Source organism: Chiroxiphia lanceolata, chromosome 8 (genome assembly GCF_009829145.1).
Source record: "Chiroxiphia lanceolata isolate bChiLan1 chromosome 8, bChiLan1.pri, whole genome shotgun sequence".
Lineage (NCBI taxonomy): Eukaryota > Metazoa > Chordata > Aves > Passeriformes > Pipridae > Chiroxiphia > Chiroxiphia lanceolata.
Window position 1 is genome coordinate 36,568,864 of NC_045644.1, and position 25,149 is coordinate 36,594,012.

Consider the following 25,149-nt stretch of genomic DNA (forward strand, 5'->3'; position numbering starts at 1 on the left):
GCTTCGTTAAACACGCTCAGTGCTACTGAAAAAGATCCACAGTTAATGTCATACAATAATAGAGACAAAATCACCAGAAACAATAATTAAAAAAAATACCACAGTGGGGGAAAAAAGTGAAACACCATTTCCTTTTTCCTGGTGTATTTCTTTTAGGAAAACCAGAGCACTCCTGTGCAATTCACTGTGGCTTATGCAGTGTAAGAGAAACAGCAAGTGGAGAGAGAGAGACTGTTATCCTGGGATTCATTAGGCAGCACCATTTCCAGCCCAAAAAGCAGCTCCTGTGTTTCATACAGGTGCTCTGACCCTCTTTGAAGGGGCTGTGATCACACACGGTCCCACCTGGAAACATGAGCAAACTGGGACAAACTTTGCAATGAACTTTCTGGATCGTTTTACAGCCTGAGTGTTTCTGCCCTGAGCAAACTGATGCCACGGCACAGCAGCATCCTCTGTTCCCCCCTGTATCCCACAGTGCTGCCCACAGAGTGATTTTGCCAAGGAAAGCAAGGCAGGAGGGCTGGCTGGGCGAGTTACTGGGAAAGGACATCGGGAGCATCTTCAGGCATTGGATTCCCAGCGATGTTCCTTTCAAAGCTCTCTCTTTCCTGGCTCAATATTGCGAGTGCTTTGAGCTCCTCCGGGTGGGGATCTCTGAGACTGATTGCAGCTGGTTTAAAATGAATAATTCATCCTCTCCCACTGATGTTAAAGAGAGGCGAAATTATCTGATTGATGATTCTCTGAAGAATTAAAGAGATTGCATACAAAATTGGTACACATTATTGGAGCTTATTAAACATTTACTGTCAGGCCCTAGAAGAATCCCAAATCCAGATCTGAAAGGTGTGTTTTCTCTGGCACATGTAAACATCCTTAATTTTGATCTTTTTATGTGTCCCAAAGTGATATTTAGAGGGTAAAATGCCATCTGCTGCCCCTTTGCTGTGGCAGGAGCTTAACACAAGAAGAGTGGACAAAGTCAGTCCCAAAGTCTTTCTCACCCAGCAGCTGGTCTGTGCCACAGATGTGTGAGGTCTTCAGGTCATAAAATCAGCACAAACACAGGTAGTCCTTCCAGACACTCAGTGGCCTCCAGCCCATCTGTAGTTTCTTGGGCCACTGAGAGCTTTCTGAGGGGATTCTCCTCCCAAAGCTCGCCCAGCAAGCTGAAATTTCAGAAGCCACACGTGGTGGGCAGCACTGAGCCCACCTGGCACACCAGTCACTTCAAAAGTGACACTGGTGAAGGAGAATAAATAACACAGACATTTTTTTCCAGAAGGAAAAAAAAAATGCCAACTGTTTCAAACTCTGTGAGTGACTGACCTTCCTCTCCTTGCTTGAGGCCTGGGAGGTGGGAGCCCACACAGCCACTCTCAGCAGGCACCTCTGAAACTGGAACCCCTGATTTATGGAGAGCTGTGGGCAGTTCTCTTCACGTGGTGCTGCTGTAATCCTCCAAAGGATTAAATGAAATTATATTCCAGCCTTCCTGATTAATATCTATCCTATTTAGCCCTTTGTCATCCTAAAAGGTCAGCTTTGCACTTCAGGAATCTTCCCTTCTGATGCCTTGGGAATTCAGCAGCTCTGTCCAGTTTTATGGACTTGGCTCAATTTTATGGACTATTTTATGGCCTGGATTAGCTCCCAATATGCACTAATTCCCTCAGAGAGATCCTATTTACCATCAATATGTGCTTGTTCAATGACAAGAAAAAGTTACATCTTTTATTACAATAAGAATCAACCGCAATGAGATCTGGCCAGGACAGGAACTGCTTGAATGAGAACACACGAGGAGACTGAGCTGCAGCTAAAAGCCAAAACTTTGCAGGAAGCTGAGCTTTGCAAAGCAAAGGATGACCAGCAGCACTCGAGGGACAGCAATGATGTACAGAGCCACGGGTGCCACAAAAAAACCCCTTCCAGAACATCACAGAATCACAGAATATCCTGAGCTGGAAGGGAGCCATGAGGATCATCCAAGCCCTGCACAGAACCTCCCAGATATCAAACCTACCACTCAAGGGAAACAATTCCTTTAATGACTGAGATCACCTATGGACTTGTGATTTCAAAGGCCGAGGAGGAGCCTTCAAAGGGAACGGTGATGGTGCGAATGAGGAACACTCTCTTCTTGTAGTGCCCGAAGTAGCGGATCCGGTACGTCCCCGGCTCTGTGCCAGCAGGGATGTGCCACTCGATGGTCACATTGCTCTGACTCAGGGATCCTCTGGTCCAGTAAAACCTAGCAAACAAGCCAAAAACCTGCAGTCAGCAAGAAACCCCACTTTTCACTTGTTCCAGTGTCCCAAGAGCTCGCTAAGTGGAATGAGACAAAAGCACTCCAGATAAGTACATTTTAAGAGCTTCTTTTGACCTTTCCTCGTACATTTAGGCTACCAGAGCAGCAGCCAACAAGCCAAGCCAAAAGCCAGCAGGGCTGAAAAACAGCTGGAAACATGGGGAATACAAGTCAGGGGTCCTTTTTGTAGATGAAGAATATTTCTACCCCTGTGTTCTTCCATTTCCAGCTCCACATCACAACCCTGTACAACCCTGTGAGCAGCATTCACCAGCTCAGTCCTCCCTGTGCAGGGGGAATGCTGAGCAAAGAGGAGGAATATTCACTACAAGTGAGATAAGCACCCCCATTTCAGGACCTTAATTAAAAGAAGGGGTTGAACAAAATATCTTGAATAAATTTTTTTCACATACCGGTCTTACTGAGATGTAAATGATTATTTACAAACATGACTGGATGAAAAACTGACTTCTGGTGCAGATCTGAAAGGTGACCCCACCTTTGATGCTTAGTGGATGTTTTCCCTGAGGACTGACATCCCTAACCTCAACTTTTCTTTCTTGCAAATTTTTTAATTTGTTGTCTGTATCTCCTCTGTGATGTACAACAAACCCAGACAGCTTTTCCCGATAAAAATCCTCTGAGTCTCTCCTATTTTCCATTTGGCATCCTGTTCATCCACATGGTGTGACAGATGGATGGATACAGGCTATGAACAAGCTGGACCCCAAACCTCCTGTAGTTCTTGTCCTTTCTTCTACATTTCCCAAACTTCTAAGCCTTCGTTGCAGATGCCAGAGCCAAGGGGAACACCAGTTTTTGTGGTCTTGACAAGTTAACCACCCAAATATGGACTGATCCATCCCCAGAAAGCACCATGTGCAGGGTCAAGACTCTGAAATCAGGGAGCTCTGAAATTAAGGCCTTCAGGCTAAATTTAAATTACTCCCTGGAGTGTGTGGAACAGTGAAATCTGCTCAGGGTACCCACCTGGTGTCCCAGGAGGCGTCGTTCTGCACCACTTGCCAGGTGCCTGAAGTGCTGGTGTGCCTCTCCACCGTCAGGAAGTTGTGTTCAGTCTGGAATAAAAATAGCAGAGTCAGCCAGACGCTGAAGGTACAGGCGTGTCCCCACCTCCTGTGTCACTCTAAAGTGGAGAAGGGCCTGTGCTTCTGCCTGCTTCACTGGCAAATGTGGTACTGACTGGCACTTACTGTGGTACTTACTTCTGTTTCACTGCCAAATCCCAATTTAGCTAATAAATGATGCAAAGAACTTATCATTAAAAAGAGAACGGACAGGTGATGTATTTGCTATCAGGGTCTATGCAAGAGGATCGATGGGACAAATTCTTTTCTAATTTTCTTTGTTTTATTAAAATAATGCACCAAGCTGAGAGGATGGAGACTAAAGACCACGTTTGCTGTGCCTGGGTGGCACTGGATGGCACTGAGAGTGTCTGGCCTCACACACGACGGGGTTGACTTTGACTTCAACAGTGGGAAGAGTTCACGAACAGCCCAACGTGGCCAAATTCAGTTCTCTGCCCCAAAAGCACTCTGGTGGTGGGAATTCCCAAAGCACACACCTTCTTCTGAACCCCCAGCAAAGCAAAAAGCACTAACTAAACATTCACTGATCCCAAACATCCCCAGTTCCAGGGCGGCTGCGTCGTATTTACCGCGTTCTCCGCGGAATTCCGGGGGTTTGCTCCCACAAAAGTCACTTCAGCAACTTCTCCCTGGGGGGGCAATTGAGATTTGTGTTATTTGTACTATCACGCTGCACATCAAGATCATCCTTTGAAGATGCCATTTGAGGTTTTTAGGGGGGTTGGGGGTTTTTTGGTGCTATTTTGGTGTGTTTGGTTTGTTGTTGTCTGAAGTTATTTATAATTTCACTTGTTGCAACAGCAATGGACAATTTATGCTTTGAACTGGCATCCTGTGCCTTGCCATTCCACTTGTCCTGCTTGCTGGATAAACTTCACCATAAAACTGGATAAACTGGATAAACTCCACACAAAAAATGGAGGAAACAAGTGAGGTTTTTCAGAATGCCTCCCTGCCTTACTGCTGGAGAGAGCAGTGAGATGAAAGTCCTTGCTCTGAACATCTTATCTAAATTTTGAGCACTGAAAACAGAACCATTTCCAACATTTTAATTTCATTTCATTTACATTCCACAGCAGAGGCATCAAAGGTGACCTGATTTCTGCTTGTAAAGAAATCACTGTGCAATATTTGCCTGTTTAATCAACTGGTGTTATATTTTGAAGCAGAGGAGGAAATCTACTTCATGGTGAATAAAGGGCTTTTATTTTCCTCTTGATTCACCCCTTTGAATCACACTGGTATGAAAACACTCTGTCTCTGCCTTCTCAACCATGGCCCCCAACAGAAACGTTTGGTCTGAGGGCACCACGACCCTTTAGGGAACACAGACCTTTTTGGGACAGAGGTAAGAATTTAAAGGTGATTTCCTGAGGAGGTTTTAGTGAATCCCTGAGGCTCTCACCACTCGATACTGCTGCCTCACTTCCTGTAGCACATCCCCAAATGTCTTGTTGGTCGGCGCGCTTTCGACGCCGAGGGAGGGCAGCAAGGTCAGGTTGCCTATGTTGAAAAATGGGGGCTCTGGACCACGGGGCAAGTCCTGGGTGGTGTTCTGGGAGAAGGAAGACGTGCTTGTTAGACACACACAGACATAACCAGTGTCTCCCTGATGAGTCACATCCCTGCTGTGGCTCTATATCCCACACCACTGCTCGGGTAGATTTTAAGAATAATAAAGTGAGCGTAAAACCAAACTGGAGGATCTTGCTCTGCATGCAGGAGCAGTCCCTGCAGGACACCCTGTTGCTGGCATCCACCAGAATATCCCAGGACTGCCAACCAGTCCTGCACATTCACATGGTCACACTGATCATGGACGTTGCCAGTGGAAACGCAGCAGAGGGGGGTTTTTCCCTTTAGGTAAAAAAGCAGCAACTTCAGGCCATGCTGAAAGGTTGGAGGTACTTATTTCCCAAACTTTGACCTGAAAATCCCCTCGAATTTCTCAATGAGACCCCCATTACAGGAATTATTTTCATACCACGAGTGTTCCTCAAGAGAAGAGAGGGTAGCAATCATTTGGCCTCCCTGAGGAACAAATATAGGATTTAAATGCCTCCAGCAGCATGTGGCCTGTAGAAAAGGTTGATTACCGTGGCAATAGCCCTTGCAAGTCCTCTGTAGAGCTGGATGTAGGCAGAGAGGGTGTGTGGCCCATAAATAGTCGATGCAGCCTCGTATCGTTGAACCTGGCGAAGGACAAATTGGGAAAAGGAGGCTTTGAGGGACTCTTGAGCAGTTTATACAGCCCACCCTACTGCACTAAGACAAGATCAGTGGTACATCAGGGTTTGTTTACTGCCAGGGAGACAGTCCAACAACTTGCCAAAATATTTCTGCTGCAGTTCCAGGTGACTCTTCATTCTCCAACCCATAGCAAACAAGGAGGACCTGTTTGCTCTCCCAGCTATCACAGATTGTACTCTTTTTAAAGGCTTCAACTTTTTGGGCTGGACAACCCCAGTTCTTCCAAACTCCCCTCCCAGTTTAGGGCTTCTAAACCCAAGGAGTCCAACCAATGGTCCACATCTTCCTCAAAGCACAACATCTGCTTTGCCTTGTGGAGACTCAAAGCTGTGTCAGGCAACCAGCCTTTCCACAGCAATGGGGCACTGCAATCCATGGTCACCTCACAGCCCTCCTGCTCCAAATCTTTCAGCTTTTTGTGGTAAAGTGCTCTAAACACACAATTTCACACAATTTATCACCTCCATGCAGCCAAAAGCTGAACTGGATTAAACACGTAAAATCCACAATTTTAACATTTACCTGGTATTCTTCATAGGTGGCAATGTAGTGGGTGTAGACATTGCACAGACCTGCAATTACCACATTCATCCTTGGTATCCCATGGGAATCAAATTCCTAAGAAAGCAAAGAAAACACCTTGAAACAACTGCTTAATACACAGATATACCGTTGTTATTACTATTGTTGTTATTACTACTGAATCAATATTGTTATTATTGTTATGGTGGCTGGTATATTATTATTATTATCATCATCATCATCATCATTATTATTCTCATTATTCTCCTTTACCAGCATAGAATACAAAGTTACAGTGGGGAGAGGGCTGGATGCTCAGGGCTGTAAACCTGCAAGTGCAATTTGCCTTTATTAACATGTCATATCCCCTTCCCAAAGAAAAAGGGGGACACGTGACCTCCCATTCCAGTAAATTAAATGCATTTGAGGTTTTTTTGGAAGCTGATGGCTGAATACTCCTAAAAAATCATGATATAACTGTGAGAAAGGATCAGAGACAGCAGCTGAGATTAGGATGGTGTTCAGGCTGCAGCCGAGGTGCACCAATTGAATGGAAAAAATACATTTGCTTTTTTTTTTTTTTTTTTTGGCAATTGTTCTCATGTTGCAAACTCCTGGTAGGGATTAAGGAGATAAAAATTCTCCATCCCACAGACAAAATTCCTGCTAGCATCCTGCCTGGATCCCAGTGGAATTAGCTTGTGTTGGCTTGATGGATTGAAGCGCGATGGGTTTGCTTCTTTTGGGGAGGATATTCATTTCTGCTGCATGTCAGAAGGCACATGCAAAGTCTGTCTGAAGCAGCTGTGAGACACGAGACCCATGACCCCAGCTGGGAGGAGACAGGGGGAAAAGCAGAAGGCTCAGGAAATGGGAGGTTCCAGACATGCTGCGCTCGGGAGAAATCTTTTCCTCAGCAGCTTACACTTGTAACAGCTTCCCGCAGCCTGCGGCCAGACATGGTCCTAGGGCATGAAGGGAACAACATCAGGCTCCAGAAATCATAAAATCCCAGAATCATTTTGGTTGGAAAAGCCCTCCCAGTCCACCGAGTCCCCCCTGTGCCCGATGCCCACCTTGTCCCCCAGCCCAGAGCACTGAGTGCCACGGCCAGGCCTTCCTGGGACACCTCCAGGGATGGGCACTCCAAACCTCCCCGGGCAGCCCCTGCCAAGGCCTCACCACCCTTTCCAGGGAGAAATTCCTCCTCCTGGCCAACCTGAGCCTCCCCTGGCACAGCTGGAGGCCGTTCCCTCTCCTCCTGTCCCTTGTTCCCTGGGAGCAGAGCCCGACCCCCCCCCGGCTCCCCCCTCCTGTCAGGGAGCTGCAGAGAGCAGGGAGCTAAAGCAGGAACCACTGGCTGGACTTGCAGCACCCCACCAGAAACTCCCACAGCACCTCCAGCACTGCTCAGCATCCCTTAAGGCCCCTCTGAGACAAGCTCAAACAAAGCATCTCAAAAGATTTCTCACTCATCATCACAGCCAGGGTGAGGCTGGAGACACCTCGAGACGGGGCAGAAATAAAGGTGCTGGAGACAAATCATTATCCTGCTCAGACTCTCACCATTGCACCACCAACAGTCAGTGCAGTTCATTATCAAAAACTAAATCAAAGTTAACAAGTTCCTTTTGTTTCACTGAACCTGCATTTTACCATGAACACTTAATATTATTTAGGAAACCTGTTTCCATCTCGTTCATTCCCATGGTGAGTTTATACATATATATATATATATTATAATAAGGACAATTTTTATCCTACTCCCCCTTTCTACCTGCACACAGAACTGTCGCAGGGGGTTTGAATGAAATGCTGCTGGCTGCAATAAATTAATAAATGAATAAATTTCTCTCCTGAAGGAATACCCACGTGAGCTCTCCGGGCACGGCAACGATGGCCAGCGAACCGATGGCAGCGATCTGCACGTCCACCACGTCCGGGTGCCACGGGTGGGGCCGAGTCATCTGAGGGGGCATAAAAAGTGGGTACAACAACAAAATAGCTGGAGTGTTTTCCTTCCTCCAGTCATAAACCGGTTGGTAAGTTTATTTGTAAATTAAATTCGATTTGTTTGTAAAACACGCGAGAGGGTGTTTTAGTTCCAGGGGTACAGCAAGTTGTCTGAACATCACAGCCACACAGGGCACGTGGAGATACTTTGTTTGGAAGAAACAAACAAACAGGGTGTTGCCAGAGGGATAGCTTAAAGCCAAGTGGGTGAAATAAGGTCAGAGTAGCACCTATAAATCCCTCACCTGCACGGAAAAAGGACAGAGCTGGGATTGATGAAGTTGAACATCTGATCAGGAGAGCAAAAGCGAACGAGGGAAATGAGAGTTCCCTCTTCAGCAGAATCATGGAATGGTTTAGGTTGGAAGGGACCTTAAAGCTCATCCAGTTCCACCCCCTGGCATGGGCAGGGACACCTTCCACTAGCCCAGGTTGCTCCAAGCCCATCCAACCTGGCCTTGGACACTTCCAGGGATCCAGGGGCAGCCACAGCTTCTCTGGGCAACCTGTGCCAGGGCCTCCCCACCCTCACAGGGAACAATTCCTTCCTAATTTCTAATCTAAACCTCCTCTCTATCAGTCTGAAGCCACTCCCCCTCGTCCTGTCACTACATGGTCTCGCAGAGGGGGAGTTCCACCCCGAGGGGGAGTTTCTCCTAGAAAGTGATGATGCTCGGGGAACCCTCGACCTAACCCTGACTCCCAACTGCAGGGACCGTGCTCAGGTTCAGCACCACTGCAGCAGCCAAAACACACACACAGAGCAGCATTTCATCTGAAAACAATGGCAAAAAATAGTTAGATAGAAATGAAAAAGCCAGTTAAAAGGAAATTGGGAACAAGAGCTCAAGGCTGGCACAGCTCCAGCAAATGAAATGCAAAATCCCACTGCAGTGAGCCAAAAAGAGGGGTTTTTTTGAGGAGCAATTTACTGGGGTCAAAGCATGAATGACAAAACCTCACATCAGAAGCAGGAGGTCTGCCAGAGCACCCATCAAATGTGATAAAGTTGTAAGAAAAAAGTGTAATTTCCTCTCAGTGACACAATTCTAGATGGAGGAGGCGGGTGGGAGGAGCTGGGACCTCTTTTTAGGGGAGATGAGGTGAGGAGCTGATTGAACACAAAGCGACAGAAGGAAAGCTTTTAAGGAGACTGGTGAAAGGAATAACAATCATCCAGATGGCATCCTCTAAGTGCTCTAAAGGACCTTGGACATGATCCTGCTCCACTGCAGTGCATTTGTCTTAATGCCAAGGGAACATCAGGTGGGAAATGGGGCATCAATTTTCATTTAAAGCTGTAAGCAGGATTTTGGGAGGGCTCAGTAAGAACAAACACCAAGTCCTGCCCAGGATGGAGCAGCCCTGAGCATGGGGATGGGCTGGCACCAACAGAACAGTGGTTCTGCAGAGGCTGGGCCTAAGAAATAACCCTTCCCTGTGGAGAGGGACACATGTATTGAGGGGTCTCCATCCTTGCTGACTGTCCCAGCTCTTCTGGACATGGCCCTGAGCAACCTGGTGCAACTGCAGGGTTGGTCCTGCTGGGAGCAGTATCATGCTGAGGAACCTCACTCCAGGGTACTTCCAGCCTGAGCCTGGTGTGACTCTGCCCATGGATGAGCAAGCCTGGCATCAGTCCATGCTGCAGCTCACAGAACTATCAGACACTTGCACAAACGTGACAGAAAAGCAGAGAAGTCAACAGGACACTTCCAGAGGAAGCCAACACTCTGAAGAAACCTTGGAATGTAACAGTGAGGAAGGTGGGCAAGTTGGTTCAGTCCCCAGAGTTCCCAAAGGGCACCATGATGAGTTGGTTCATTTTGCATGGACCAGTCTGTCCTATGACAAGAGGAAAGGTCCTTCCATGGATTAAGGTAGGAAACAAACGGCAGGACAGGAGAAAGAAACACCCAGAGCTATTAGGATCTGAGCACCAACAGAGGATGGGTGTCCTGGAGCCAGAGACTGCTGGGAGGCAACGCTGAGCTCCACACACTGGTGGCTTTCCCTGACCTCATGCATTTTCCCTGTGCATCCAGCTCAGGGCTATTTCACAGGCAGAGAATTAGGCCAGGGTAGATCTTCAGTTGGAGTTTTTTGGCCCTAATGAGAGCAGGAAGTGTGGTCTCTCCTCCTGGGACACACGGAAAAGATGCTCTGAAAGAGGAAAACTTCCACCTCTCTCACTCTGATGTAAACTAATGCCAACACTTATTCTTGCTTTCTATTTTCAGTCCTTCAGAGTCCCTGCAGCTCGTTCTCCCTCCGTGTTCTTCACCATGTGGGCTGGTACAGAAAACTCCTGTAGCCCCCTAACAAATCTGTGAAGGATTGCTGCTCCTAGCCTAGATCAGCAATCACTGCACTTCCCAGGGCACACACCGGTGTGTCCTTACCTCTCCCGTGCTGAAGAGGATTGGCTTGGGTTTGTGGCAGGCTTTTGTTTCATTTGATGGCTCTCCCAGCAGCTGGTCCCGGATTTGATCCCAGAACGGGTCACCTTCAACTGCGCCTTGAGGGGGAAACACCTTTCAAACACTGTTCATCAGCTGCCCCAGCAGCTCTCAGACAGACATGACCCCCTCCCTGCTCAGGTGGGGTGGGATATTCCTCAGTGGATTCTGACCATCGCCCTTTCCTGGGGTGGTTTGAAAAGTTGAGCTTTAGCTCAGCTGAGCTCCATCTTGGCAGGCTTCAGGTAATGAGAACAAACGAGAAAGAGTGTCCCAAATCCAGGTCTTTCTTCTCCCCACTCCCCATCCAGTGCTCTCCCTCCTTCAGGGCATGGCCATATCCTTCTCCAGAAGCTTTCTGACGCACACAGACAAACCTGCACGGGGGCTGTAGGGTCACACCTTCCCTAAAACATCCCTTTGGAGGCCGTGGTTCAACCAGCAGCTGATGTTGCCAAGTGCCTCCAGAGAGTTCAGTCTGTCTGGGGGACGCCCCGTGTCCGTTTGTCCAAAGCCACAGTGACACCTGCCCCCCAGGTTACCTTGTGTGAAGTTGAAAGCACCCACGCCATCGATAGTCCCCGCGGCAAAGCTGTGTCCTAGGGCTGGCTTACATGTTTTAACCTAAATCAGGCAGGGAGAAAAAAAAGGAAAAAGGGGCTAAACCCCAGCTCCCCTCGGAGTGCCAGGTCCTGCTGTGGGACTCTGGCCTTTCTTGCTGCCTGGTCCCCGTGTCCCAGCAGCCGCCGCTCTCACCGTGTGCGTGGCATTGAGCTCCACCGACACGTCACTCATGTTCACCCACTGGTGGGCTGAGCTCAGGGGCCCCGTGACCTCCTGGGATGCCTTTTCATACAGCTCCTAAGGGACACACAAGGTGGAAATCCTTGAGGAAGAAGCAGTCAGGAAGCCAGCCCTGCTGAGATACAGCCACGTGGATTATTTCTTTATTCAGTTGACGCCTTCCCATGGCCTCCTCCAGGTGTTAAAGCAAGAGTGTATTTCCCAAGCCCACAAGGTGTTTCTATCACCCCATCTCTACATCTTGCTCGCCCTGAGCCCTGCAAGCTCTCCCTGTCTCAGGGAGGGAGGACACTCCGTGGTCAGCAGTTTTACACACGCCTTTCTTTTACAGCTGAAACAGGCACCTATTTCACAAGGGGGGCAACTTCTTGTTCCTGGTGCCACCTTTTGGCATTTCTCACAGCTCAGACCAACCAGAAGGAGTGTTTTCTAGGAGAAAGAAACACTTTGCTGTATTCATTGCTCAGAAGTGCCTGGACTTTACCATGTATTTAGCACAGAGCTGACAGCTAAGCCAGTCAGCTCTTCAGGGAACAGTTTGCCAGCCCACGTGCCTTGGGTTGGGACATAGAAAGTGCTGCCAGAAGTTGTACAGTTTAATGATGTTCCTGGAAGGAATTGAGGGTGCAGCCTTTGAAGGTCAGGAGTCCGAGGTGTTGAAAACAACTGCAGTGTTTCCCCTCTCTGTTTTACACACACCAGGACACTCTGACTGGGACAATCTTGCAAGTCACGATCAGCCTGGAGTGACTTCAGGGCAAGGATCTGAAATGGTGATTAAAGGAAACCACCACCACCAAGCCTCCTGCTGGACACGTTCCAGTTCCTACCAGCTGCTGTCCCTGAAACATTGCCAAAAACTCTCCTTGCACTGACTACTCTCACATTACACGAAGCCACGGGAGGGGAACCAGTAAAGTCAGGTGGCTTTTGAGCCCTCAGGTGACACAAGGGAGCCCATAGGATGGAGGGCACCGGCTGAGTAAATGCAAAGGCAAGCAGGGCAAGGTGAGTATCTTCCATGGGTGCTTAATCTGGCACATTTTAACTCACATTTGTGTTAGTTTAGGAGCGTGATGCCGACAAGTGGTGTGTGGTGGTGTCTCTGAGCTCTTCCACCTCTGAGATGTGTGCGTGGGAGGGAGGGGGAGATGGCAAGGGGCAAGACCTACGTTATATCCCTATGAGGAATACTGAGATTAAAACCCAAACTGACATTTTGAAACCACAACACCTACAACGATGTATCTAAATATGTGCTAATGTATCTAAGTGTGTGCTTTCTGTTCTAAATTTAGGTGTCTAGTCAGATATGTTACACCAGAAGAAGTTTTTAACTACCATTACGATTTCATACACTGCCTTAAGTTTAACAAATTCCAGGCTCCGAGGTCTTCTGACGGCAATAGACAGAAAGGTCAATAAAACCTCATTTACCCACTACAAAAAAAAAATAATCAAGAAACTTTTCCTTAAGCATACAAATGTGGACTTTGGAGTAATTTACATCTACAAACATTCACGAAAGATAGACAGAATGTCGAATATAGAATACCCTGAGCTGGAAGGGATCACCGAGTTGTTTAAATGAACAAGCTCTCACGCACACTCGCAAAGCGAAATATCACTTACCTTTGCTTTTGAGTAGAGATTTTGCCCTATAATCCTTGTACTCTCAAACATATCATTCCCAGGACCCTGGGCCATGCACATGGCTGCCTGTGGAGAAACAGGTTGAAATGGCAGCGATCAGTTCCCACGGAGAACACGCGGCACTGCCAAGCGGGAGAGCTCACAAGGGCTCGTCCTGCTGTGGGAACTGCCGGCCTCCTGCCAAAATTAGGCACTGGGTTACTGCAGTGACCCGGGCAGCAAGGCAAACTGCAGGAAACGGGGTGTCTGAGGCACAACAGGTAAGACACACTCACCCCTCCGACGGGGCAGGAGCTCTGGGGGTTGTCGCACGACTCGCCCGTGTTGGCGCAGGTCGGGCCTCGGGTGTTGGGCGACACATCTCCCAGGTTGGAGGAGGCGAAGGCAGCAACAAAAGAGCCCTGCAAACCCAGAGGTGCTCAGAGGGACTTTTGCAGCAAGTGCAAACACCCCCTGCAGCTTTCCCTGGAGCCGGTGTTACCACCAGCTGGTGAGCCCGTGACGCTGCTGAACATTTCCAAAGCGACTGGGAGGACTGGAGTGGGGATTTAGGTATATCCCAGGGGTTAGGGGCAGGAAGAGCAAGGGAGAACTGGACACCCAGGAAGCAATTGCCATTTCAGGGTGGCCTTCAGTCTGCTTTGGTATCCAGACAGTGTTTCTCCATGTCCCTCTTGTGTCTCAGTGGCAGCTCTTCCCTCCACGTCCCCAGTTTCTCGTGTTACGGATCAGATGTCAAGTGATCATTGTAGCACCTTGCACAGAATTATTTTTTCCTACCAGGCTTTCACCATGACTGATTTACAGGGTGAGAGCTATTGGATCTGCAGGAGTTAACATCAAGCAGTACCTGTCAGAAGCAAAGCTGGTTGCACACTGAGCACTGGCTGAATTCAGCTCTCACAGATATTTCATTTCCCACCCACCTTTTTAGAGTTGGAACATGTCAACACCAACTATTCTGATATATTATCATCTCTTAATTCATTTTCTTGCAAGGCTCCTAGACACAATGTGCCAAATATTGAATCCTGCAAACACTTCTTAGCGTGTCAACTTCCACTGACTTGCACTCGTAATGATGCACTAAAGCTGAGTTTTCTTAAAAGCTTTTGGATAATCCACCACAAAAAGAAATACTTGCAAGCAGGAATTAGGAAGACTTCCTCTAGTTTCTATTTTTTGCCGTGAACCACACGTGTTCCCAGAGTATTAAAAGAGAAATTGGGCAAGAGTTTCTAGGTACCTGCTGGAGATACACCCAGGACAGCCTCTTGATCAATTGGTGACGCAAAGTACCTGTGAGATGGGTTTGTGTCCACAGTAACATTTCAGAGGAAATAATGTTTTTTAAAGGAGCTGTGTCTGCAGTCTGAGGATGGCAAATCTTCTGGGTAAATGCAAATCACAAGGTAGAACTGGCTGGAAGCCATGAGAAAGAAGTGGGGCTGAGCACAGGCTTGATGCCACCCCACAGATGCAATAAATGGATCCCTCTGGATCAAGTATCCTGCACATGTCTTGCTGGTATAAAATCCTGGAATGGCTTGGGTTGGAAGGGAAGCTAAAGCTCATCCAGTTCCAAACCCCTGCCATGGGCAGGGAAACCTTCCACTAGACCAGGTTTTTCAGTGCCCCATCCAGCCCGTCTTTGAACACTGGCAGGGATGAGACAGCCACCACCTCTCCAATTTCCAATAGTCTAATCAAAACAAACGTGATTTATTATTTAAGTCTAAATAAATGCCACTAATTACTAGTTTGGAAAGTCAAGAAAACACCTTCCAATTTCTCTCCTCTAGAGGAAAAAAGTAATTAAATCACAAACATTCAGTTTTGTCCTCCTTTTCCTGTGTTTATCCTTCGCTGTTTGAAAGAACCCGCCCTGGCCCTTGCAAAGCACCAGCCACCCCCTCCGTGCTGCAGCCCTTTTCCACCTATTATTTCGAGCAGTCTGAAGGCACTCCCACCTCTCCAGGGAGCATTCCCTTGTTCTTGTCCTGCTCGAACAGGTAGGACGCGTAGCCCACGTTGTCGCTGTTCACGAGGTGGTTTGTGTTGTTCATGCTGACGGGGTGCACAGCAAACCAGCTGGGGGGGAGGCACAGGACACTCACTGTTCAGGCTGTGTGTTGGCAGCTGACCTGTTCAATCTATATATTTGCAGTCGACCTGTGTAATTTTCTCTGGGAGAATACAAACACAGACTCCAGGTACTTAGGGATGGATTAACAAGGGCAGAGTACTCCCATCCTCTCCCAGCCAGGAGGGTGCATGGCTATGACGGTCCAGGTCTTGAGGCCACAAGAATTTGGCAGTTCAGACCCGGACTGACTCTTTTACTAATCCAGAGGATTGTGCTCTGCAGGGTTTTTTTTATTTTCTTACTTCAAAGAAACAAGGAGGAGTCAACGATGTAAAAAAGGAGGGAAAAAAGGAACACCTTCATTCTTACAAAAAAGAATGAGGATATGAAGGAAAAAGTGCTGCTTTGGTGGTCAGTACCTGATAAGGCCTAGCTCTTGTCCATCCTCGTCTACCATCTTCAGAATCACCATTTCTTTATCTGTGTTGGATGAATACCTGGATGAAAACAAAGCAGGGAAATCTCATTAGCACCAGAGCTGTAGTCACACTCTGCAGTGCTCTGACGTGTTAAATCTCCACTAGGCTGAACAAGGAAATAAAAAGGTTGTGCCAGGTATTACCAGAGCACAGTGGGACCTTAGAGAAGCATCTGAAAACAGCTGTGAAGGGAAGGGAAGAGTTATGGTTGTCCTCAGGAGCTGCTTCTCCAGGGGGTGGAGAGAGCAGCTCTCTCCAAATACAAATTCACGCACCGAAGATGGCACTTCAATGCCATCTGAATATTTTTTTTTAATAAATAAAGCATAAGTTCACATCCTTAACCAATGTCTCACATGTTTGGAGAGCACAACTTTGAAGCCCACTCTTGAAACTGATGTTTGGGGACACACCCAGGAGCCCAGGATGGCAACAGCGTCATTCTGCCACATCTTGGCTCCACATTTCCAACCCTCCCGTGAATGACCAGAAACACCAACTGCCAGATGGCTGCTCATGGTCCCAGCTGGAGGATTCTCTTCGGGGCTCTGTTTCCCTCCTGCTTGGGGAGCTCTTACCTGCTTCTCTCAGATGCTGGATTGGCGAGATAGGAGAAAGGGCTTCGGTTGATCTGGCTGTTTTCTACAGTGCCTCTGTTTATAAAAAGCCTTCCTCTCTTCATGTTCTCATGTGCTATGTCTATGCTCTGGAAAGCAGAAAGACAGGGAATATTAGTCCATGTCTGTAAGGCATGCATGAGATTATCTAGAAAAACCTCTGTCTTTCCCTTCCTATCTGTCCCCAACCCTTTCTCGGGAGTTTAGGGGTACTTATTTAATTTTTTTTTTTCCTTAAGCAGCCTAAAATTCTAGAAAACTATATTTTGAAGCTACTCACAGTTGTCTCTAAAGAAAGAATTTAAGGCTTTTTGATCTGGTTTCTCTGGCAGACACAACCCCCCCCCTCCAAGTGTGTTTAAGACTGTAGCACTCAGAGGTGCTGCCACAACCATCACAGCCAGAGCTCTGTTAGTCACAAACAGGTCAGACAGGGTGACACCGACCTTCACGATGCCATTCACGATCGAGTTGAGGGATGGTCTGATGAGCCCTCTGCTTGTGATCCAGAAGAGGGTGTACTGGAAGTACCCCCCTGGCCCCGAGTGCGTGTGGGTGCCGCTGAGGATGACGTTGTCCTGCCGGTACAGGTCACCGTACTTGCTCTTCAGTCTCTCGAGCACCTAAGGGGAAGGAGGTGGTCTTAAAAAGCCCTTTTTCGTGCCTAAAATCTATAGAGATTTGTGCCAGCCCTTGCAAAAAACCCCCAACCATTCATCCTCCTCCTCACTCCTCTCTTTCTGCCTGATACTCCCATGTTGGTGGCACAAGTAGGTTACAGTTGTTGACTCGGTAAGAGCCTCAAAATAATAAAATCTGGTAAGTGAAGACCTCTGTGGCCAACCTGAAGTGAACCCCAGGCCATCCAAGGAGTCCACAGTTCTCTAGCATCTCCCTCTCTCCTCTGTGCTGCTGGAGACCCAACATTACACAGTCACCAGGATCATGTATTCCTGATTCCAATGGACTCCTGATAATTTTTCTGCTAAGAGAAGCAGGGGCAAAGTGCAGTCTCACGGTGAGGAATCAACAGCTCCTCTGCCTCAGACACAGTATCTCTCCAAGAAGGTGCTGCAGGGAAATCCCAAAGCAAAGGGCCAACGCGCTGCCGAGCTGGATGTTATTTAGTGATGACTATTAATACCTAACCCTACATAAACTATAACCCTCATGCAAACACCAGCAAGAGCCCACCCTGTGGCAGTCACTCGCTTCCAGTCACGTACCTCCAGCCTCACTCTCTGGGACACCATCCCTATGTCAGCGCTGACGAACACCACCCGCCGGGAGCCGTCAGGGTCTGCCACGATGAAGGCTCGGCTGTAGAGGCGTGTGAGGAGCCCACCAGCCGCCTGCTCCGGGTTGGCATAGCCCATCTGCAAGGGAACAGCTCCCTCAAGTCCACCCAGCCAAAATAAGGAGGGATGCATTCACCTGTGTGAACTTCTCCGGGTGGATTTGCCGGAGCGTCAGAGGACTCATTCAGCGCATAAACACTCCCAGCTGCAACTCTGCCCTGCCCTGTGGGTGCAAGGATCATGGAATGGTTTGGGCTGGAGGGGACCTTAAAGCTCATCTCATTCCAACCCCTGCACCACAGGGACACCTTGCGCTGGACCAGGTTGATCCAAGCCTCAAAGAAACGTCACCGACTGTTTGCAGGGGACACACGTTTGTCGAGGCAAAGGCTCTGAACCAGAAATCCTGCAAAAAGCACTGCTGGGTGATGAACAATCAGTATTTTGCCAACCCCACGTTCGATTCCCCCAACTTACCAGGGGAACTTGTGCCACTGGTCCCGTGCAGTCAGCCCGACCCACGCCCAGCAAGTAGTTTGCTGTTTCTGGTATGTTGATGGAATCTGTAAGAACAGTAACCAGTAGATCAGCGGACACATGAGGGAGCAGAATTGGAGATAAAAGAGGCAACCCAGCTTTGTTCAAGAGAATCCACACCCAAAACCTGCTCAACGTCCCCAGAGGACCCAGCAGACCCCGGGCAAGGGGGTCTAGCTGAGTCCTCTGCTTGGGTTTCCAGCAGGTTGTCGATGTGGTCCAAGTGTGCTGAGGCTGTGAAGGCAATTGGGGTGGGAAAGGGTGGACCAGGCATGAGGAACTACAGAGGGAGGTCACAGGATGGTGTCACTGGACCATGGAAAATGTGTGGGGACACACAGCGAGGGGGAAACAAGCCCAGGGTTGCCAATTAAACTCTCCAAGCCCATCACCACCACGCAGGAAACAGATCCAAGGGTGCAAGTGCTGCCTCACACAAAAAAACCAGCTCAGCAGTGGCAAGAAAAAGGGGATGGCATGTCAGGAGCTGCTGGGAAGGACCAGGGAAGAAAAAACATCCGCATGTTTCCCTGGTGCCTCCAACACACCCTGTGTCCAGTGCTGGCACCCTGGTCCTCCTCAAAAAAATTGAAGCAGAGCCACTTGAAGCTCAAAGAAGGGAAAAGCAGCTCTGGGCAATGACCTCCAGGCAAATGGTGAGGAAAAGTACTGCCAAAGGAGGTCGTGTCTTGCCCCAGCCATTGTGAAGGTGCAGAAATCCTTACAGGATGGATAAACTCATGGAACAAAAGGCATGGAGGGCTATAAAATAATAATAAATAAATAAGGTTATCTGCATCTCAGGAAATCTCAGAGCCACAGATCACTGGAGGCTGAGATAATACTGTGGGAAAATATTGAATATTTCTGTTCTCACAGCCTTCCCCAGGCAGCTGCTGCCTCTCAAGGCAGGACACTGGGATAAGGGGATGCTCAGTCTTCCCAGTCTGGCCTTTCCTAGGCTGTCACCAAAACCAGAGAAGTGAAACACTCACGCGGGCCACAGACTGGCCATTTCTGTGATTTAAATTGTCATCAGTGAACCCATTAAAACTACCCTTCCTCCACTTCTTCCTTTTCTTCCTCCTCCTACAACACGGAGGAGAATCCCTTGCGCAAAACTCTCACGTGTTACAACCCAAACCTACAAAGGAAGTGTGAACTGCAGCCAGTCTGAGATCAAAATCCAGGAACCAGAAGGTCCCACTGATGGAGTGTGGGGTGATGCCCTGTCCAGGGGCAGAATGAACTTGGGGCAGCCCCCAGCACCTGCCCTGTGCCCGGGGATGGGGTTGGAGACGTGAAGGGGCTGTGATGGGGTGGCAGCAGCTGTGAAGCCCCTCGGTGCCGTGCCAGGAGGGAGGGGTTCTGCAGAGACAGGGGAGGGAGGATGTGTGGATCCCTGCAGCCCCACCACGCCCAGGGCTGTGCATCCATGCAGGTGCTCCTGCCAGGTCTGACCACCCTGCTGAGGTTGGGCCAAAGGCCCATGCATAGAGGTGGTGATGGAGGCTCAGCAGTGCCCCTCTGTCTGTGTCTCTTTAAATGGCTGCACTGGACACACACTGGAGCAGCGTGGGAGGGTGGGACTGAAGAAGCTCAACTTGCCATCGCTGCGTTTGTTGAGGAAGTGGAGGACGAGGAGCACCACGGTCAGCGTGATCATCAGCACCAGGCACACGATGAGGATCACCTGCAGGCGCAAGGAGCAGCACTTGGACCTCTTCCCAGACATGGTGGGAGCACTGTGAAAGCACAAAGGGACAGATGGGACAGCCCCAGCGTCGGGCACAGCACACCCAGAGCACACATCACGCCCTCCAAGAGCTGCTGAGGGTTTGTGTCCCCCATCCCAGTGCCAGAGCAGCAGAGATAAGGATGGGAAGTGCAGATTGGCTTTTCAATCTGCTTAAGACAGCAGGAATATATCTCCTGGGAGCAGCAATCACTCCCTGTCACGAGGCCTGATAGGACAGGGTGAGCACCCAAATTACTGACCCCAACATTTCCCAGAACACTTTGCTCACCCTCCCCAAGGAATCTTTTAAATAAACTCCACAATATTCCAGCAGACTCCACGTTCACTGAGCGCCTGGAGGAGATGCTGCAGCCTGAGGCCTCACAGCTTTGCAGTTGCTCACAGGCTCAGAGCACATCAAAGAACAATATTGTCACCATAATAAAGGTCAGTTTAATAACCTCAGCATGAGAAGAGCACAGCCCATTGCAGGTCCAAGTGCAAATCTCTCCTGGCTGGAAAAAGTGCTGGCTGTGACAGCTTTCCCAGATAAGAGCCTATGTATAGATGCTGGATTTCTTCAGCATATAAAAAAGTTTGCTTTTGGATATTATTCTTCCTTCTTCTATAAAGATGGAAGGTTTATTTTGGGTTAAAAACAGAGGTTTGCTTTGGGTTAAAGATTAACAAGAAAAATCATGCAAAATACAGCTATGGCAAAATATGCTGTTGCCCTCTCTGATTTGTCCTGCTGTGGCAGCCCAAAATTGCACCCAAAAGTTCAGGCTTGCCCAGTGGGAAGTGACACTTGGAGCTAAGATGTGCCTTTTGCCCTTCCTGTAAACAGCTGTACGATGTAGGAATTAACCTTTAAAACAGCTTTAGATGTTTCCATGTGTCTGTAGATGTCTTAGGAGATCAAACTTACTGCTGATCCCATCACTCTGCCTGTGACCCAACCATGAATCTGCTCCAAAGGGTTCCTTGTTCAGAGCAGTGAGGGGGATCTCTGTCCTTGGGGATGCCCCCAGCTCACCCGGACACAGCTCCAAGCAGACTGTAGCACTGGCACTGCAGTGAGGGAGGTGGGGAAGATGGACACCTGGGAGAGGGGAAGGCTCCAGGGAGACCTGAGAGCCCCTTCCAGAGCCTAAAGGGGCTCCAAGAGAGCTGGAGAGGGACCTGGGACGAAGGATGGAGGGACAGGACACAGGGGAATGGCTTCCCACTGCCAGAAGATGGGATACTGGGAAGGAATTGTTCCCTGTGAGGATGGGGAGGCCCTGGCACAGGTTGCCCAGAGAAGCTGTGGCTGCCCCATCCCTGGAAGTGTCCAAGGCCAGGTTGGAGAACCTGGGCTAGTGGAAGGTGTCCCTGCCCATGGCAGGGGGTGGAACTGGATGGTCTTTAAGGTCCCTTCCATCCCAACCCATTCTGTGAGTCTGTGATGATCCTGTGATTAGAAAGGGAAGAGTGAGGCAGAGCCTCTGGTTCTCCTGGAGGTAACATTTGCCTTAGGGTGAGTCTGTCAGGGGGCTTGGGAAAGCTCCTGTCTTCAGGTTATTCCTCATAGGAATGTGCCCTGGAAACAAGGGACCTGCAGAAAACAACTGCTGAAACGAGCATTTATGGGCTTGGGAAGGTTGCAGTGAGAAACAACATCACCAGAGAGCCATGTGGTCACCCAGACCTGCTCTAGGTGACCTTTCTTTATCAGCTTATTTTGCCCTGGTGAGCTACAGCACTTGTCATCAGGGCTGGATTTCACACAGGAAACATTCTAGTGGCAACAAAGCTAATGTTACAGGTTTCCTTCCTCCTGTTTTAATTCCCCAAGCGTGGCACTGGCAGCCAGGCTTGGACACGCACAGCACCAGCCTCAAACCCATCAGCACCACACACAGTGACAGTGCTCATTATCCCACTGATCCAACCCAAATAACACCAAAAGAAATAAACATTCACCCCATGGAATCCCAGTGGAATCTCATGCAAACCTACCTGAGTTCCCTCACCTGGTTCCTGCGGCCAGAGGAACGTCTCCCAGCTCCAGACCTGCTCCAAGCTGAAAAGTTGAGCTTGGAAATTGTTGCAGTATAACCCTGTGAGTCAAGCACTGCACAAGATAAGAAGAAACCAATCAATAATTTCTACCCCACAAGGAGGTGAGAGGATTTTTTTTTTCCCCTGCTGTGTTTATGTTGAGTTAGGGACAGCACCTGCCTCTCTAAAATAACCTTCCTGGGATTGCACTGATCAGCTCTGGTGCACGAGGAATTCGGGAACGGGAATCTTTTCCTCCTCTTTGCTTCATCACCGCTTGATGGAATTCCATAGCCTGTGGAATGAGGGCTGCTTCCCAGTCTGGCCATGACTCCTAATCCTCACAGAAGATTGCTCCTCAGGGTTTCCAAACTCTACTAGAAGAAGAACTTGAGAGCAGGATTGTATTTTATATGTAAACCAGTATATTTTTATTTATTAAATTTGTTAAACCCAAGCTTTTTCCATCTGTTTTCCCTTCAAGTCCCAGACAGGTCTGGATAAATTCACCAGCTGCTAAAGCACGCCTTATCCAAAGGGTTTTGACAGTTTGCTCCTCCCAAATATTAGAGGACCCAGCCCATCCCTCAGACGTGGTGGCAAGGGAGAGGAAAGCTCCAACTAGCCATGCCCCTTTCTCCCTCCAGCATCCACGCACTTTGTTTGGGAATTCAAGGCTGGGATCACCTCTGACGTTTTCCATCTCAACTCAGGAGTTTCAGTTTTCCTCTTTCATCCCCTTTTCTCTCGTGCACCCCCAATCCAAGGGTTAACATTCCAGCTGGTGCCGAGCAGGGTCTGCGTCATCACTCCGGGGTCATGTTCAGAATCGCCCTTTGACTCGCTGATTTTTGGACTGGCTGCTTGGAAGAAACGGGATTTACTGATACCTTATCTCCTCACTGCAATTCCCAGGGAACCTGCTTGCCCCTGCCACTGGTGGAGAAACCACCCGTTTTGCCATGTGGGTATCTCTGGGCACCACTGTGCTGCTGGGAATGTCTGAGTCACGAGGGCATCCCAAATCCTGCGCTGGCCTTAGAGGAAAGTGAAGAGCCTTGTTTGACAAAACCATGGAGCAGATGCTCTGCTGTCACAGGGACATCCCTGGGACAGGGATGAGCCAGGAATAGGCCGTGCATTGGCTCACTGGTGATACATTTGTTAGATCATCATGAAAAGCCAGGAAATTGAGTTTTAATGAACTGCCACAGCGATGGTGTGTCCTGCCAGCCTCACCCCATGGACTGCAGGGAGCTGAGGAAAAGGCCTCACCGTGGCTCTGTAACTCCAGAAAGAACAAACCACTTGTTGGTGGGGGCAGAGGAAGAAAAGGAAGTTTGGTGACAGCTCAAAACATGTTTGAGGGGAATATTTTAAATTGCTTTCCTTTTCAGAAGACTGCTACATGAGCTACAGCTCCCCATCTCCCCTGGGCGATGTGCCCATGTCCACACACCCTGGTTCAGGACTGCAGGAAGCAACAAGCCTTTGGGTGCAGAAAAGGGACTTTCAGCACTGCAAAGACCTCAGGTGAAGTGCTGAGGGCTTGGGAAATCCCTCTGCCTGTGGGAAATGTGAACTGCTCCCTCCAGAGATGGTGGATTACCGAGATGGTGCCAGGTGGAGCACACAGAGATCATCACACAGCAGCCCAACAGGTTCCTCAGAGCCACTGGCAACCTACTCAGGAACAACAAACTGCCCCAAAGAAGTCCTGGAAATGCACCTGGCTTCTGCACCTCATGTCTTCCCCCTGTGACAGGTCACCAGCTTGGCCACCAGGAGGAAGGACAGAGGTCCCACCAGAGGCACGATGCTCACCCCAAAGCAGCCACACCGGAGCACCTAGCCTGGAAAATAAAATTTCCAAGGAAAAGCTGCCCTGTCAGGAGCAGGATGCTCAGGGACCTGCTCATTAACCTCTGATGGTTGAGATCAGAACTCTACAGATCTGGGCTGGAAGGAAACTGGAGCTTGGGAAGAAACAGCAGTCGTGGTTGGAGGGCTCAGGGCATCCCTGAAATTATACTCCATGCTGGGTGGGAGGAAATGCGGGATTTGAAAGCAGGCACAGTTGTTAAACGCATGCAGACCCCCAGAAAATCACTTCCTTGAGGTCCTTGTCTTGCCCTGCCTGGACAGCCTGGCCCTGCACATCAGTCTGTGCTCGTGTGACATCATAACACGCCAAGTTTCCTTCTCATAAGATGAAAGGTTCCCACAGATCACCCTCTTTCCCAAGACCAAGAGTCCTCCAACTTCTTCCCCTTGCCATTTTGTGCTAAAAGACACTAAAGAAAGTTATGTTTTCTCTAAAATATTTATCCTTCTGAAAAATGTCTTCTACCCATCACTGCTGCCACATGACACCAATCTGTGACCTTCCCAGGCACAACCAGGGACTGCAAACAGCACAGGATTTTCATTTTCAATAAAAAAAACGTCTAAAGCCACTCAGGTTCAATGGATCCACTGAAGGAACAAGGCAAAGCTGAGAGAAGGAAAACCAGTAAACACAAATTGCCAAACGTGCATTTCCTTATACAGCAAACACTGTGCTTCCAAATGGTTAAGAAAGAGGATTCAAACTCCCTCTATCTAAGATCCCCTGGGAAAAAAATAAATTAAGGGAACTGGCTCTGAAATGTAAATCCATGAAGCATTTGCTTCCCTTTCTGCTCCTTATTTTTCAGTTTCTCATCCCTCCGCAGCGAGAACAGATCATTTCAGGAAAGTGAGCCTTTCTTCCAGCATCCACACTTCACTTTAAAACCAGCATTTCCTACCCTCTTGGAGAGCTCATTTTGTGCAAGCCATGGAAATTGGGATCAGGTAAAATGAAACTCTTCCCTTATAAATGCACAGGAGACCACGACCTTCTCTGTAAGTTTCTGAAACAAAAACACCCTTCTGATGGGTAATGAAGGGACTGAAATTTCCTTTTTTTTTTAAAAAAAACAGAAGACCTGGGAGGACGACATAATCCTGACAGCCCCCATAGCCCTCACAGCTATTTAAAAATGCTGTTTGTTAAATAAAGGCCAAAGTCCTTTTTCACCAGCACAGAGGATCCCGATGGCAGGAGATAACATTTTTGAGCAGAGCTGTCAGCAAAAAACCTCTCATGCTTTGGGGCAAGGACACACCAGGGCATGAATCACCGTAGATGGACCATACCTGAGAGGTTTGGGGGGGAAATTTGGTGTCCCAGGTCATTACTG

General features: G+C 48.7%; 1 protein-coding gene across 1 annotated transcript; it reads right to left on the bottom strand.

Annotated features, from left to right (window-relative positions):
- Positions 1-1,547: 1,547 nt before the first annotated feature.
- LOC116790627 (putative neutral ceramidase C) lies at positions 1,548-25,120 on the bottom strand. Its single transcript, XM_032695762.1, has 22 exons — positions 22,613-25,120; positions 21,903-22,314; positions 19,753-19,893; positions 18,085-18,170; positions 17,536-17,685; positions 16,756-16,932; positions 16,271-16,398; positions 15,633-15,710; positions 15,098-15,218; positions 13,403-13,528; positions 13,107-13,193; positions 11,427-11,531; positions 11,213-11,294; positions 10,614-10,729; positions 8,071-8,165; positions 7,124-7,163; positions 6,199-6,294; positions 5,523-5,618; positions 4,832-4,981; positions 3,996-4,055; positions 3,305-3,393; positions 1,548-2,257 (listed from the first exon to the last, which is right to left on the bottom strand). Exons 3-22 carry the CDS (start codon positions 19,877-19,879, stop codon positions 2,068-2,070), a joined length of 2,199 nt encoding a protein of 732 aa, XP_032551653.1. The 5' UTR covers positions 19,880-19,893; positions 21,903-22,314; positions 22,613-25,120; the 3' UTR covers positions 1,548-2,067.
- Between the last annotated feature and the right edge of the window lie 29 nt (positions 25,121-25,149).